The sequence below is a fragment of the Podarcis melisellensis genome (genome assembly GCF_964234715.1).
Source record: "Podarcis melisellensis genome assembly, chromosome: 1".
Lineage (NCBI taxonomy): Eukaryota > Metazoa > Chordata > Lepidosauria > Squamata > Lacertidae > Podarcis > Podarcis melisellensis.
Window position 1 is genome coordinate 58,368,287 of NC_138528.1, and position 16,074 is coordinate 58,384,360.

At 41.7% G+C, this 16,074-nt stretch overlaps 1 protein-coding gene across 1 annotated transcript in view; it reads right to left on the bottom strand.

The window, feature by feature from the left end:
* The window catches only part of NADSYN1 (NAD synthetase 1), a 30,727-nt gene extending 15,124 nt beyond the window's left edge, over positions 1 to 15,603 (bottom strand). The window contains exons 1-12 of the mRNA XM_081926379.1: positions 15,310 to 15,603; positions 13,302 to 13,362; positions 12,275 to 12,391; positions 9,855 to 9,908; positions 9,478 to 9,567; positions 8,231 to 8,282; positions 6,913 to 7,001; positions 5,368 to 5,485; positions 3,047 to 3,178; positions 2,539 to 2,613; positions 2,222 to 2,346; positions 175 to 223 (exon numbers count right to left, since the gene is read on the bottom strand). Of these exons, the coding sequence (XP_081782505.1) occupies positions 175 to 223; positions 2,222 to 2,346; positions 2,539 to 2,613; positions 3,047 to 3,178; positions 5,368 to 5,485; positions 6,913 to 7,001; positions 8,231 to 8,282; positions 9,478 to 9,567; positions 9,855 to 9,908; positions 12,275 to 12,391; positions 13,302 to 13,362; positions 15,310 to 15,538 (1,191 nt within the window). The 5' untranslated portion in view covers positions 15,539 to 15,603. The remainder of the gene's footprint in view (positions 1 to 174; positions 224 to 2,221; positions 2,347 to 2,538; positions 2,614 to 3,046; positions 3,179 to 5,367; positions 5,486 to 6,912; positions 7,002 to 8,230; positions 8,283 to 9,477; positions 9,568 to 9,854; positions 9,909 to 12,274; positions 12,392 to 13,301; positions 13,363 to 15,309) is intronic.
* Between the last annotated feature and the right edge of the window lie 471 nt (positions 15,604 to 16,074).

Below are 16,074 nucleotides of genomic sequence, written 5' to 3' on the forward strand. Positions count from 1 at the left end.
AAAAAATCAGCCTTCCCCAACCCGGTGCCCCCGAGATATTTTGAACTCTGAACTCTGATCAGTTCATGTCAGCACAGCTAATAGTCAGGGATGATGAGTTGTAGTCCAATTTATTTGAAGGGCTTAAGATTGGGGAAGGCTAATTTAGTTGAATGAGGGAGTAGAAGTCTTTACCTGTTTACTGCGCCGCAAATAGTCCCAAAGCCAACATGCAGGGCCAAGGCTGAAAGCAAAAGAGCACCTGTTTCAAGATGACTGAGGAAAGAAGGCACATTCTCACAAAATCATTGGAGCTTCCCCTGGGATTGCACCTTGGCAGCACCTATATTCTATTTTGAATATCATGGTCTCTATTTACATTGAACACACACACACACACACACAACTGACAGCACAATCCTATGCATATTTACTCAGAAATAAGCTCCAATGAAATAAATGAGACTTATTTCCAGGTTCCAGGTAGGTGTCACAAGGTTACATAGCAAGTTACTTAAACCGGGTCAATGCTATCAAGAACCATGAAGAGGACTAGGAGAATGAGCACGGTCACACTCCATCAACAAATGTCTTCAACCTAGGTGACCAAGGCAGTATAGTGTCGTGACAGGGACATGAATTCAGACTGAAATGGATCCAGGCATTTCATATCAGTTATGAAGGGCACATTTAGATATAAACCACAGCTTTGCTCTTTCAACAGATATACCAACAGTGAGATGGGCTGGGGGAACTGTTCCTTTTCCAGAGCTGAGCAATGATTGCATCCTATCCATACCCTAGTGCTAAAATCATGGAAAAAGAGGCCTGCAAGATGCTTATTTTATTTTTATTTTATTTGTATCCTACCAAAGGCGCTCAGGGAAACATACACAGTTCTCTCACACACATGTGTACACAAATAAACAATTTTGTCCTCACAGGGTAGATTATGCTGGGTCAAGGTCACCCACTGACCTCCATGGTTGAGTAGGGATTTGAACCTGGGCTTCCCAGTCTTAGTCTGATATGATAATTAATAAAATAATAATAATAATAAAACCCCACCCAACTAGCTGGGTTTTCCCAGCCACTCTGGGCAGCTTACACCATATATTAAAAATTGTAAAACATAGGACATTAAAAATTTCCTGCTACAGGGCTGCCTTCACATATCTTCTAAAAGTCAGATAGTTGTTTATTTCCTTAACATCTGAAGGGAGGGTGTTCCACAGGGCGGGCACCACTACCAAGAAGGCCCTCTGCCTGGTTCCCTGTAACCTCACTTCTCGCAGTGAGGGAACTGCCAGAAGACCCTCAGAGGAGGACTTCAGGGTTTAATGATGGAGGTGGAGATGATCCTTCAGGTATACCCACTATATTCCCAATTATTCAACCAAATCCTTAATCTGTCCTACAGAACAACCTTACATTGTTACATCAGACATGTGCTCTTCAGAACTAGGTTTAGATCACAGTCCTACATATCCTTGCTTAGAATTAGCACAAATGAGCAGAAGCTCCTGGTAGCAAGGGTCTGAAATGTCCAAGCAACGGATACTTCACGTGTGGCTTCTATCTGTATTTTATTTCAGGAAGTCAATTCATCTGAAATAAATTCCATTTAAATGTGTCTAGTATTGATGTGCCTGTTCATTTTCATTTTTAGAACTTTGGAACACAATGGGAAAGGGTGAGGGAAGGCTATAATGTAGTACATAATTTTCACTTTCCATAAGAATACTTAAGGCATTAAAAATAATAATAGAAAAATGGAATTAGAAGGTAGACAGTCTGTAAGAAGGATTCTGTCATTGTTCATCACATTTCACCACAGAGAATCAATGTGCACTTAGCAGAAGGCTGAGGCTCAACAGTGTTCAGTTATGGAGAATGAAAATGTTGCTTGCTATTAAGTTCCAAACTGCTCCAAATCTGTTTACTAAGCTATCAACCTTGGAGGGAAGCTTGCAGAAATATCAGCCTTGAAAATGAGCACACTTTGTAGAACACTTTGTTCAGAAGTTCAATATCTCCAATAAGGATTAATGATTTTTTTTCCTGCTCTAAAGACACATGGCTGACCTAATAAAGGGAGTTGGGAAGCCCAGGAGTACAAACTAAGGCTTTTGGGACTGATCATGGAGGGGAAAAGTGGAGTGGTGTGGTCCAACTCTGCTCTGTTTGCATCAGACAGGGAATTGTTATACAAGGAGACAGACTTCTTCCTAATTTTGCCTACCTGATCTCTTCCTCAGGACTATGATACCTCCACTGGATTGGCTCGCTCACAGGTGTACATACGTCATCAAAACATGACAGGGCAAAATTTACTTTTATTCTATGGTAAGGAGTCACTCTGCTTCCCTGCTCAATTAAAACGGAAAAAGAGAAGGTTCAGAAAACGAGAGGCATTTTACCTGTAGAAAAGCAGGCTGTTTTCTTATGTTCTGGAATAAAGTATCTGTCTGGATGCTTCAGTTTTAGCTCACATTGGCTGTAGTTTCTAACCTAACAAACACCTTGTGGGGAGGGGAATCACATATAAGAAATTCTTACTGCTATGTTTCGAGAGGATATTTCCGCCCTGTAACTTCTGACATCTTCCAAGTCCAGTGTGGCAGTCAACACTTCCTAAAAAACGACAGTGATATCAACCGGTAATAAGGTACTGAGTTTACAGAACCTATTCTGATGTGTTTTCTCATTCATACTAAAGGCATAATAATTTCTAACATACTATGTAGTAAATAAAGCTCCCATTATGCACTCACACTAACACACAGGAGTGTCCTTTTAAGAATATTTTGCAGCACTCTCAAGCACAATTCCTAGAAGTGGGCACCTTCTGTGCCAGCATTTAAACATCTACTGAAAACTTTTGCAGTCCACCAGGCCTATGCAGGCAATTCAGAGTACAGTACATCTTCCACAACTGAAGTTTGTTATTAACTTGTTTCTTTATGGTTTTATTGTTTTGTTTTGTTTTATATTGATGAAAACCACTGTGAGATATTTGTATGATACATTAGCACTTTAAAATTTAATGAATAAATCAATGCATTACCACATCATCCAGAGAAAACTGAAGTCCTTGAGCAACAGTGTCTCCATTCATAGAGATCATAGCACAGCCATCATAATACAGACGATCTCCATCACAGCCTTTCTGGTTAGCCATGACATATATCCCACCATTCTAAAAAAAAGCATGCACACACATATTATTAAAAAGACAATTCAGCCTATATGTCACTAACTGCCACAATAACATTAACCTTTTAAATAACATAGCAAAAAAATGCTTTCCATTCTACTTTTAGAGAGCTGCTGTGAGCAACTTATGGGAAGCCACGTTTTGATGAAGAATGCTTCATCAACAAGTGCCCTCAAAGTAATTTCCATAACAGCAAACAAAGCCATATTCTTAAAAATTCAGAGAACACTATTAAAACATCAACATTAAAGCATCAATAACAGGCATAGGCAAACTCAGGCCCTCCAGATGTTTGGGACTACAATTCCCATCATCCATGACCACTGGTCCTGTTAGCTAGGGATGATGGGAATTGTAGTCCCAAACATCTGGAGGGCCAGAGTTTGCCTATGCCTGATCAATAACAAAGCCCTCCCCCACACACACACCAGTGGTATAATACCAGGCAGACTCAAGGCATGCTCAAAACAATCTAACCACAACTCCAGAAGCTAGAGAAGACAAGCAAGTCTTCACCAAGTTTTACAATCTCTATCAGTGTTGTGGCCACCTATGCCTCCAGGGCAGGGAGCTCTGCAGCTGGCGCACTACTACAAAGAACGACCTACTCTAAGATCCCTGCACAGCAAGCTAAATGTACTGGTGTGACCACAAGCAGGAGTCCCTGTCCCATATCTCGGAGCTTGAGCTGGCTGATATGGGGAGAAGTGCTCTGTCAAATACCTAGGCCTGGAGTCATTCAAAGCTCTATGCATTAAGAGTTAACACCCTGAACTGGGTCTGGTAACACAGAGGCAGCCAGCGCATATTGCACAAAGTAGATGTTCTATGAAATTGCACAGAAGTGCCTGTCAGTACTCTGGTGGCTGCATTCTACACTAACATCTCCAGACTGTCTTTAAGGGTAGTTCTGCCTTGTCTAGTAGTCTAGCTCCAATATGTTTAATAGGAGCATCAGCGTAAAGGCAAGGCAGTTCTCAACAAGTCCTTACAAACAACTGGGGCCGCCCGTGCCAACCCAAGTTAACAAGCAGTGGGAAGTTCTTTCACAATACCAGCTCTGCAAATATGAAAGCGAAAAGGCCTAGTATTTTGCTTTCACCCACACAACTCAGCCACTTACTTCTTCCCACACAATCTGCTCCTGGTTACAGAATTATGTAAAGAAGTTGGGGAGCCAGACATCAAATACAGATACTTTTCAAAGAACCATAGCTCATTTCCATGATCAAGAGGGAAACTTTGCCAAATTGCTGCGATCAGAAAAATAACTTCTGGCCACTGCAGAGTATCTCAGTTTAAAAGAGAATCCATACTGAAGGAAGATATTAAGTAATCAGTTTTTTTGTGGAAATTTATCCTGTGTTTCCTTGTCAGGGTTCCAAAAACTGATCATCTGCTTAAAGCAGTGATGGCCAAACTTGGCCCTCTAGCTGTATTGGGACTACAATTCCCATCATCCCTGACCACTGGTCCTAGGGATGATGGGAGCTGTAGTCCCAAAACAGCTGGAGGGCCAAGTTTGGCCATCGCTGGCTTAAAGGTAACTACCATGGCCAGGGTTTCTTTCTTTTCACAAGCACTAAAATCAAGTCCCAGGTTATAAAGGATAATTCAACATGTCTACGCTTTACAGATTATGATCTGAAGACAGATGATGAAGCAGCCTTGCTGGCCCCAAGGAAGTCTGACTCTGGGAACAGAGACTTTTGGCAACACTACATTTGCCACCTTGAATTACAGTGGTGCCTCGCAAGACGAAAAGAATCCGTTCCGCGATTCTCTTCGTCTAGCGGTTTTTTCGTCTAGCGAAGCAAGCCCATTGACAGCTTAGCAGATTAGCGCTACAGCTGTCAAGAGGCTTCCAGCGATCAGCTGTTAAGCGGCTTATCAGCGGAACAGCTGATAAGCGGCTTAGCGGCCAATGAAAAGGGCAAAAAAAGCGAAAGAAACCCGCGGGGGGACGCAAGATTTTTTTCGTCTTGCGAAGCAACCCCATAGGGGAATTCGTTTTACGAAGCGCCTCCAAAACGGAAAACCCTTTCGTCTAGCGGGTTTTTCGTCTTGCGAGGCGTTCGTCTTGCGGGGCACCACTGTATATTGATTAGATATCAATGTCACACACACCGTTTAATAAAAAATCAGGTAAAATGTGGGGATATTTGACCTACCTTAGATGTTGCAAAATTTACCAATTCCACTCGGGTATTAGCTTTTCGCAATACATGGTGACTCGCTGAAGAATTTGTGAAGATCTCCACTCCATCAATTCCCATTTCAATGTGAGGACTATGAAATTGAGGAACCACAAATTAAGTGAAAAGCTTGCAGCTGTGTGTCATCCAAAATTTGCATTATGCTACTGGATCAAAATTTAGCGCAGCAACAGCTTGCTGTTTGACTGCATGGAAAATGCAGTTTCGCTGCCGCCAAAGTGCTCTTCTAGGGAACAGATGTTCAGATACAACTTATATACCCATACAGAAAATGCCACTTACAGCTTTACTGCATGAGTAGAGTACGCAGCAAGGCGGATGAAGTCGTCATTTGGAAACCCTCATCTATGTGAGTGTTGCCCACTCTTTGGTAAGAGTGCCTCTTGTCGAGTCCAATGTATGAGATAGTGCCACCAATCCAGAGTGCTGCAGCCGGTGTGCAACGTCCCACATGCCTTGTAGCTTTACACCAGGTTTAGGCAAACTCCGGCCCTCCAGATGTTTGGAACTACAATTCCCATCACCCCTAGCTAACAGGACCAGTGGTCAGGGATGATGGGAATTGTAGTCCTAAACATCTGGAGGGGCAGGAGTTTGCCTATGCCTGCTTTACACTGAATCAATGTTTATGGATGACTCAGCTCCATATATTGACTTTAGAAAAGTCAATTTACGAATGCCAAGCCCATGCTTACCTTATAAAGTAATTAAGAAAAACTATTGTGCAAATATGAAATGTAAACTGAAGCTCTGGTAAAAACATGGGCATAGTCTATGAGCACCTCAAGCTACATGAATCATAGATACCCTCTGATTTAATGATTTACTGATGCTTGTTATCAGATATCTTTTTATGCATACAGAGTTATCGTTGCTACCATCATTTTTTCTATTATTATGGTTTAAGTTTGGTATTTATGATCAGTGACTTTGGATATGAACATTTATTTCCTCAAATTAGAAAAGCTCAACCGCCCCCACCCCCACACGAAATTACTAAATACAGTGGTACCTCGGTTTAAGAACAGCCCTGTTTACGAACTCCGCAAAACCATTCGGTTTACGAACTCCGCAAAACCAGAGGTAGTGTCCCAGTTTGCGAACTTTACCTCAGTCTAAGAATGGAATCTGAACGATGGAAGGGCACTGGCGGTGGGAGGCCTCATTAGGGAAAGTGCGCCTCGGTTTAAGAATGGTTTCGGTTTAAGAACGGGCTTCTGGAACAGATTAAGTTCAAAAACCGAGGTACCACTGTATTCAGTGTATAAAACAAGCAATAAACAATTTAAGGACATTTGTGGATACAGAAATATCTACAATGAAAGCTTAGGTTCTCCATATTGCCATCTTATTGATTAACCTGACTTGTTCTCTAGAATGTTCCACATAGAGAGAGAGAGGGTGAAGGGGGTCTTCAATGTTAACTGCAAAATTGATTTGGATTTTATTTATTTTAGCAGCTTTGGGAATCCTCTCCAAACCTTAATTCACCTCTCTTACCTGACTGGTGTCCACAGTTCTTCACAGATTTCACTTCCTATGCAGGTATCTAAAGTTGCCAGAACTGCATCACCAAATGGGACACTTTCCTAAGACAAGCAAGGAGTGAGGATGGGCCATTGGAATAGGAAAAAATAATCCACGATCCAGTGATTGACCAACATACAAAATTATCCATCTAAAGCTGTGTTAAAGGCATTTATCGTATGCAATTTGACTCACAACACCCTAATAAAAACACCTCTCAAAAAGGTTATGAAACTAGTGTTTACATCATTTGTATTTTTTTAGTTGGAACATACTGTACTATAACACAGGGATGGCCAATTATAATCCAAGTCACAAGATGTAATATTGGGCACAGTAGCTCTCAGCTACAAAACATGTCAGGAAATTAAGCTCTGGAAACGGTGCTTCTGAAAGGCATGTTTCTGATCCTTTAACGAAGGTAAAGGGTATCACAAGTAGGCTATGGGGTTTCACAATTCCTCCTCGCTGGGCTTCCTGCCCTTCTCTCCAGTCCAGTGTTAACTTTTAATGTTAAGCAAGGTTTTATTTTAAATCAGATAATTTAAACTTGCTTCAAACCCTGGTTTGGAAGTGAATCCGGATGAGCAATACCGATGGTTAAGGGCTATGCTAACATAACCGTTGTTTTAAGGCTAATGGAATTAAATGAGAGTTGCCAACAAGACAACCACAGAGGCCTTCGCTGTTACCCTCAGGGTCCCCTCTTCCTGCAGAATCTAGCCAGAATAGGATATGGTGTGGCACCCACAACAATTCACCTGATTTGCAAACGTGCCCATGGTCCCCAAAAGGTCCTATGGCTTGTTTTAGATGATCCTTAATTTTAAATTTGTACACTGAGGAAACTGCCTTTTTGGCAAGAGAATACAGTGTATAAATACTGAGGTAACATTTAATCAGGAAAATTCGAAGTGCAAGGCTATGCATGTCCCATTAACAATAATAATACATGAGTTTTCAATCAACTTTAGTTTTTGAATTTGTTTATATTCCAAATATAAGAACATGGAAAGGAGAACAAAAATCACCAGTTAGCACCTGTAACATCAAACCGCTAGTATCTAAACCTTGGGACTCGGCAACATTTGATGGCACTTTATATGCATTATAACACCGGATGGCGCTGTGGAGTCCCATTTTTCTTCACCAGAACTTTACCAGAAGTTTACAATGCGTTTAACTGAATCACTTTTTTGACGTGACTAGATCCAGCCATGGTCGACAGTCAAAGGTGGTGGATTTTATTATTATTATACTGCTATCCCCCATATGTATCAAAGCATTGTACCTGAACTGTTATCTCTTGTATCATCCTGGGAGGAAAATACTCTTCCACATGCCTAAAGGAGAGGTATGGAGGGGAAATTATGCGACAAATAAGCACTTAAACACACTTTTCCATATATTAAATTTTAACACACTGCCAAACCTCTTCAGCTAAAACTCGTGTGACAAAGAGGGGTTTAAAAAAAAAATATCAAGTTAAAGCAGAAGCTTTTCATAAACGAGGCCTGCACAACTTGCAACCTACCAAGCCTGAGATCTATGGGTATAGGGTGGTATGCAAATTCAACAAATAATAATAATTTTAAAAGTCAAATGCAACTTTAATAATAATTATATTATATTAATAATACATTTTTATTTGTATCCCGCCCTCCCCGGCCGAGGCTGAGCTCAGAGCGGCTAACATCATAAAAACAACACAATAAATATAAAAACAGACATCAATTAATTAAAATCCATCTTAAAATTAATTCAGACAAGTTAAAATCTGGGCAGATGGCAAATATCAGGGTGGAATTGAGAGTGGCTAATACTTGCCAGGACCAACTGTTTCCACTGATCATACAAGGACCTGTGAGCCGGTTGCGGGCCTCCTTTGGGCTTGAGTTTGACCAAACTGCGGGAGGCAGTGGAGGACAGAGGTGCCTGGCGTTCTCTGGTCCATGGGGTCACGAAGAGTCGGACACGACTAAACGACTAAACAACAACAACAACAATGGGGCATACCAGAAGAGGCGGTCCCGTAGGAATGAGGGTCCTAGGCCGTATAGGGCTTTAAAGGTTAAAACCAGCACCTTAAACTTGATCCTGTACTCCACTGGGAGTCAGTGCAGCTGGTATAGCACTGGGTGAATGTGATACTGCAGCGGGGACCCCATATGGAGTTTCGCTGCAGCATTCTGCACCCGCTGGAGTTTCTAGGTCAGTTTCAGGGGCAGCCCCAAGGGCAGCTTTACAGCCTGAGAGGACAACCCTCCTGGCTTTGCAGTCCCATGCAAAGGACAAACACAGCCTTGGCGGACTGCCATGCATGGCTAGCATGCCACATGGTTCTCATGGCAAAGTATTATACCAGAATGCAATGTCAGCATGGGTGCAATTCTGGCAATGATTTTAAAAAAAGATGTTTAAGACAAGCCACACAACAAAGCCTCCTGAAAGATCTTCTAACAGAGGTTTGGCATGATATACGTCAAGGAGCAACCCAATTCTCTAGAATGCCTATCACAATGAAGTATAGGAACTTGCCGTGATCTACTCCAAGGAGTGAACCATCGCATCTCCCGGTAGTTTCCTGTATTTGCCAGTGCCATCTTTGGTCGTATCAGAAGTATTTTCCTTGAATAAAACAAATAAAGCTACCATGAGGACATGCAGCGCAACAAAATGAAAACAAGGCCCTTGAGAAATGTTCTTTTACTGCAACCCAGCCCAACCCTGTTAAGGTATTTTGAAATCTGCTTATTTCAACAGAGAACAATCAAACATATACTTAGGCCTAAGCATTTGTTTTTCCACTTTAAAAATGGGGATTAAATCTACACCTAAACACAAGCACACCGAGTATCCCAGAGAGGCACATTCTGAAAAAGAGAGGAAGAGTACTTTGGAAAACAGTCACGTACTTGTTTAAGAAGATCACTCTGCAATTGTAGCGAACATTTCGGTGCATAACAGGCCTGCAGAAATAATAAAAATCAGTGTAATCAAGAGATGACATTCACATATATATGTATATGAGAGGACCTGAACAAAATAATGGAATTTTGAATATCTTTCACACACCTAGACTCTGATGCACTCAAAACGTCTCAGTTCTAGCACACACCTGAAATATTTCTCACTGTTGTCACTCTTCCTATTATAACCCCACCTTGCCAGAAACAGCCAATTCAGTGCTGCAGGCGTCCCCATTGCATGCCCATCATCTAGGCAAGGCAAAACTAGATTCTAGCCTTCTGCAGATCCCACTTCATTTATATATGACTGAGCTTGTACAAATGTGCTCAGTACTGGAGAAGAGGAATCTCTGTTAATCACTTTACCTTTTTTTTAAAAAAAAAACCTTTTAAAAAACCCAAAAAACCCAAATGGCTTCACCTTTTCTCATAAGGGGGTTACTCCAGCCCCTTCATCATTTTGGCTATCTTGTTCTGTACCGTTTCCAGCTCTACAACATCTCTGCTGAAGTATACTGACCAGAAGTGTACACAATCGGCCATATTTAACTAACTGCACTAGGGGAAGCCAGCACAAGGATTCCTGCCAACATGGTGGGAATTGCCCCTCATTCCCCCTCTCCATCCCTAAATCCATTCTGAAGGGTTGGGGGAACCCCTGGAACAGATTTAGATGGTGTGCGACAGGAGGAGAGAAGGTTCAGCCACAAAAGGAAAATCCTTGCATTGACAGAACCATACCCTCAGCACTACATTGAATACAACCCAGTACTTCAAATGAAGGTCATATTGTTATGAAACAAACATATAAAATAATGGAATGAAATACGGCACAGATGGGTGAACATGTATTTTTGTTCCCTTTAACAAGGCTAAAGGGGTTAGAAGTCTAGTACTACCAAAAACTGATGGAGTTGTCAAAAAACCAGCCGGAACAGGAAGACCAGGAGATAAGAACAGTGTGTACTTTGAAGGAAACAGCTGCAAAAAGAGAGTGGAATGTGGAAACAAGGTCCTGAAAAATAAAAAGTCTAAAGAGATATGAGAAGCCACATCCAGTGAAGAACAGAACCAAGTTAAAGAAGATGAAGTATATTGCCAGGACTCCCCGCTTTTAATCAAGACTAGTCGTGCAAGGGCTGCCCCCTCCATGTGCTTGCAAAAGTATGAATGAAATGAAAATAGCATCATGTACTGCTACATTGTTAAGAGTTAATAATAACAAGTCAAAATTGTCCTTAGCTTCCTTCTTTACAAGACCCATACACTTTCAAGGCAATGATTTCATCACTCACTGGGATAAAATTGGCCACAATATCATACTTTCATATAAAAGCATAATCAAGTTGCTGGTTTCAGTCCCAATCCCTTTGCTAGTGATGCCTACCACATAATTTGTTTGTTTCCCCACCCTCCACAGGGGCAGCAAACCAGGTCAACATTTTCACTGAGCTATCTACCACAACCCCAATATTTTGCTTCTGCAATGTTACCAACCCGTTAGGGCATGTGCGAAGTCAGAACAATTGAGGGTTGTTGTTCTTTAGCCCCCACGTGCATCCTTTGCTTACAATGAACCACATTTGACATTTTAACACCCATTCACAGAATTTGGAGAGATCTTTGTACAGCTCCACGCAACCCCTTTTTATTCTACCACCCTAAGGAATCTGGTATTTTCAGCAAACCTGGTCATTTTACTGCTCACCCCTAACTCCAGACCAGTTATGAAGAAGTTCTGCTCCCAATATATTATTACTTCTTTTTCTGTTCACAGAATAGCATGGAGGAAATGAGGTCACAGAAAATAATTGAGAGGTTGTGCTGCATAGCAAAACAGGACATGCATGTGGCTAGGAATGCTACGCATAGAGTACATATTTGTGATGAGCAGAGCATATGCTCAGCTTTGGCTGGGTCACTAGCTACAGTCATTCCTGGACCAGGGCAGCCTGAGCTCAGTTGTCCACGTTCTAGTGTTCTGCTTGGACTACTGTAATGGGGGCTGCATTTGAAGATGGTGCAGAGGCTGCAACTAGTACAAAATGTGGCTGCTAGTTTGGTAATTGAGGCAGCCCAATGGGAACATCGGTCACCGATCCTGAAAACACTCCACTGGCTGCCAGTGAGCTACCAGGCCCAATTCAAAGGGTTAGTACTAGCATATTGTAACCGTTTTTAGGTATTTTTAACTGAAACTGTTGTTAGAATGTTTTTCCTGTTTTAGAATCCTTTTTTAAAAACAAATGTGGATGTGTTTGCTACCCTGGGCTCCTTCGGAGGAAAGATGGGGTATAAAGCCAATAAATAATCAAACCATGGATCTCAAGCTAATGTACATACATTGTAATTACAAGGTAACTTACATTCCAACATCACAGATTATGTCTTGAGTAACAGGAGATTCCAAAAGTTTGGCCAGAACTTGAAATGAATGTAGAAGTGTATCAGACTCATAGTAATGATCAGAGCAGCCATATCCACTGCATGAAAACAAGAATCATATCAACAAACACATATTTTCATACCAAGAAGGAAATGATGAGCTTTCGCAAGAGAAATTACCTAAAGCAGAACCCCTTCATTATAGACAATTGTACATTAATTCTACCAATTAATGTGAAGCAACCACTTGAACCAAGAGTGTATTATTAACTACATTTATATTACTCCAGTGGTAATTGACATTAAAGAAATAAGTATGCAGGATACAGAATTATTTCCTTTTGTATTAAAATCTCTATTCCATCCTTCTGCTGTCCACGATCAAATCTGCTACTGGTTATGCTATTGGCATGAATGAGATGGCTCTCTTTCCCCTCCAACTACAACCCCCACTTTGCTCCACAAATGGACAGAAACAAGTTTGCACATTATTTCAGAAGGTAGAAGAGAAGTGTTGAGGACAATTAATCTTTTAAGGATAAATGTTTCAAACATTACATACCCCAAGTAAAAAACCAGTAAGCATGGCAGTGTGTGTTAACACTGTCACCTTTAAAAGTGCTGATCACCTGTCTGAAGAGGTGAGCAGATGAAAACTGGCTTTCCCTTCTTCCATCTAAAGACAGGAACAAGAGGGTGGAGTGTGATTCTGGTGACTAGTCGACTGCTCTGGATGCCACCCTGCTAATTTTGCACAGCACTGTATCTGAACAGTTTTCAGAAGCAATGCAAAATAATATTTTACTTAAGTATGATTACAATAGCTATAGCTATGTACAGAAACATTTCAGTTACATTTACTTTGACATATTTCTAACATACTTGATATCTTTACTCCCCAAGGTTATGGAGGATTAGGAAAATCATATTTCTCTTTTTCCCTGCAAAAGGACTACATATCTTTTCAGCAGGGTAATAAAATATATGAAATGGTTAAGCAATTCTCACCAAATTTCAAGTTCTGGCCCAAGCCGGTATCTTGCTCCCTTCTGTTTAGCAATTTCAATACCTAGAATATCAAATTATAATTATTAATCTTTGGCAATCTCATGGAAGGGAAGAATCCTACATCTTCAAGTATAGCAACATGAATGATACGACTCAATAGAGCACAAAAAATGGCAGCATGTGATGCCTCAATGCAGCCGCCTCAGAATCTCGGTTTTTTTAAAGCAAATTCCCAGCCCTTATGGGAGCACTCTATACGTGAGCACTCCATTTTGAAATCTCAAAAACCAGAGACTATCAAGGATTCAATAACTGAGAGGACGTGCTACATGCAAATTGTCATCAGCATCAGTTTTTCTTGGTACAGAATATTTTCTTTTTCCAATGGGGTACTTACTGCCCTATGTACAACTCAGATTCACAGAACAGTTTTAACTGCAATCAGTGGAGAACACAGGTGCATGAAATGGCTATCACAGAGCAATAACTATGCACGGAGCTCTCTTACAGCTTACAGAACATACAAGCTTTACAAATTATAAGAAATGTTCTTCTGTATCAGACCGAAGGATTAGCTAGTCCAGCATCCTGTTCCCCAGTCACCAACCAAATGCCTGCAAGAAGCCTACAAACAGAACTTGACCACAACAGCCTTTTCCTGCTGTTGCTTTCCAGCAACATTATCCTTAGAACCAGGGCTTTTTTCAGCCGGAACTCGCTGGAACTCAGTTCCAGAACCTCTCAGGGGGTTCCATTGCTGTTATAAGAGAACAAGGGAGGCGTCCATGGTGAATTCCGGCATCTCTTTTTCTACAAAAACAGAACTGCTTAGAATTGCCACTTGAACCAGCCTGTGCTGGGCTAGCCAGCTGGAGATCACAGTAGTCCTGCCTCTGTGGTCCACCTGATGTCAGTCACCCTCCACCTTGGGGGGGGGGGAACAAACGCTAACCAATTCTGCCATAACTGGAGTTTGCAAACAAAAAACAGCAGTGTTTCAATTAAAAAAAAATCCAGCTGAGCCAATCAAATATGCAGGGCCCAATCCGACAACATGATGAAGAATCATCACTAGGTATCCCATTTCTCTGGCATTTAAAGAGACAGGAAATTGAATCACGGATCTTAATCTCAGCTATTGGAGACTCATACCAGCTTCATGCCTTACAGAGCCACTGTAAGAGGTGCAACAAAGAAGCCTGGTAAGTCTTGAGCAGGATTTGAGTTATGAACAACAGAAGTAATTCATTATAATATTGTGATTATGATTTAACAGATAGAATATAGGGTGCAGAAGAAGGGGAGAAACAACAACTCCATGGAAAACGGGGTGGGAGAAAAGATGAAAATGTGTTTTGATTGTATATACTAAAAATGTTGAAACTTAATAAAATATAATTGAAAAAAGAGAAAAGAAACAGAATCCTGGAAGGGGGAAATCTGCATGGCACCCTGAACAAGAGCACCTGTGTCTGAAACATCTCATTGCATAATTTATTATTTCATTGCATTTGTTATTTCATCTCATTGCATAATATATTATAATTTATTACCAGTTGCATAATTTATTGTTGTGCTGCTGTGGGGCACAGGGCAAGCTAACTCCACCACAACCACAGAGTAAAGAGAAGAGCCGGCCTTTCATAGAGTTAGGTATTCACTGCAGAGTTGGAAGGTATTCATTCCAGAGTTACATCTTTGGTAAAGGCTGTTCTCCAATTGGAGCACTCGCAGGCTCGTGTTTCCCAATTGTTGGTGTTTATACTACATTGTTTAAAATTTGCCTTGAGACAGTCTTTGAACCTCTTTTGTTGACCACCAGCATTACGCTTTCCATTTTTAAGTTTGGAATAGAGTTGCTTTGGAAGACGATAATCAGGCATCCGCACATGACCAGTCCAATGAAGTTGAAGAATCACTGCATGCATATATATGCATGCATATACACGCGCGCGCACACGCCCCCCCACCCACCCAAGAAACACCAGCGTTCTTTGCTTTGCCTTACTTCTTAATATCCTTTCCAGGTTGCCATCAAAATCCAGCGCCCATTGATTCAAGGCACAGGTGGCCACAGTCACCTTCCTGCCCATGGTGCTTCGGTGCCTGAGGCTTCGCTTCTCCCGGGAGCCCTTTGGCGACAGTAGGTCGGCTGTAAACAACACACAGCGACAGCCCGAGCCCAGAGCAAAAGCGGACCCTTTCGCTTCCGGGGGGGGGCGAGAGAATCCACACATAAGCCCCGCGGGGCACTTCCGGGATAAATCATAGAGGTAGGAAGGGATTCGAAAATGGAACTAAACCTCCCACTCTCGTTATCCCAGCGCCAAGCATAGGGCTTTCACCACAGAGATGAGAGAGGATAGAGCGACGCGACGCCATTAGTAACGCGTTCGCTCGCCCCCCCGGCTTCCTTTGGTATTTCAGTTCTCTCCCCGCACGGCCAGAAATGATTGACAACTGTAATGCGGTTCCCATGTAAATAAATGAACGGAGTCTTTATGTTCAGTTGAACTCGCGTCTGTATCCTGTAGAGCGCTAGATTGGTGGGTCGGGGTGGAGAGAAGGTTTACGGGGTTGATGGAGGGGGCCATTTAAACCAGACTGGCATTTTTGCTGCGATTTTAGGTCTAGGGTTTGTTTTGGCTCACCCCCCCCCCCGGTCTCTTTCGGCATCTGTACCGTTTTAAGCATGATTGTGCGAGATTTCGGTTCAATTAAATGCACTTAGAAAAATGAGTGTGCTTGAAATATATGCATATCCTATGATGTA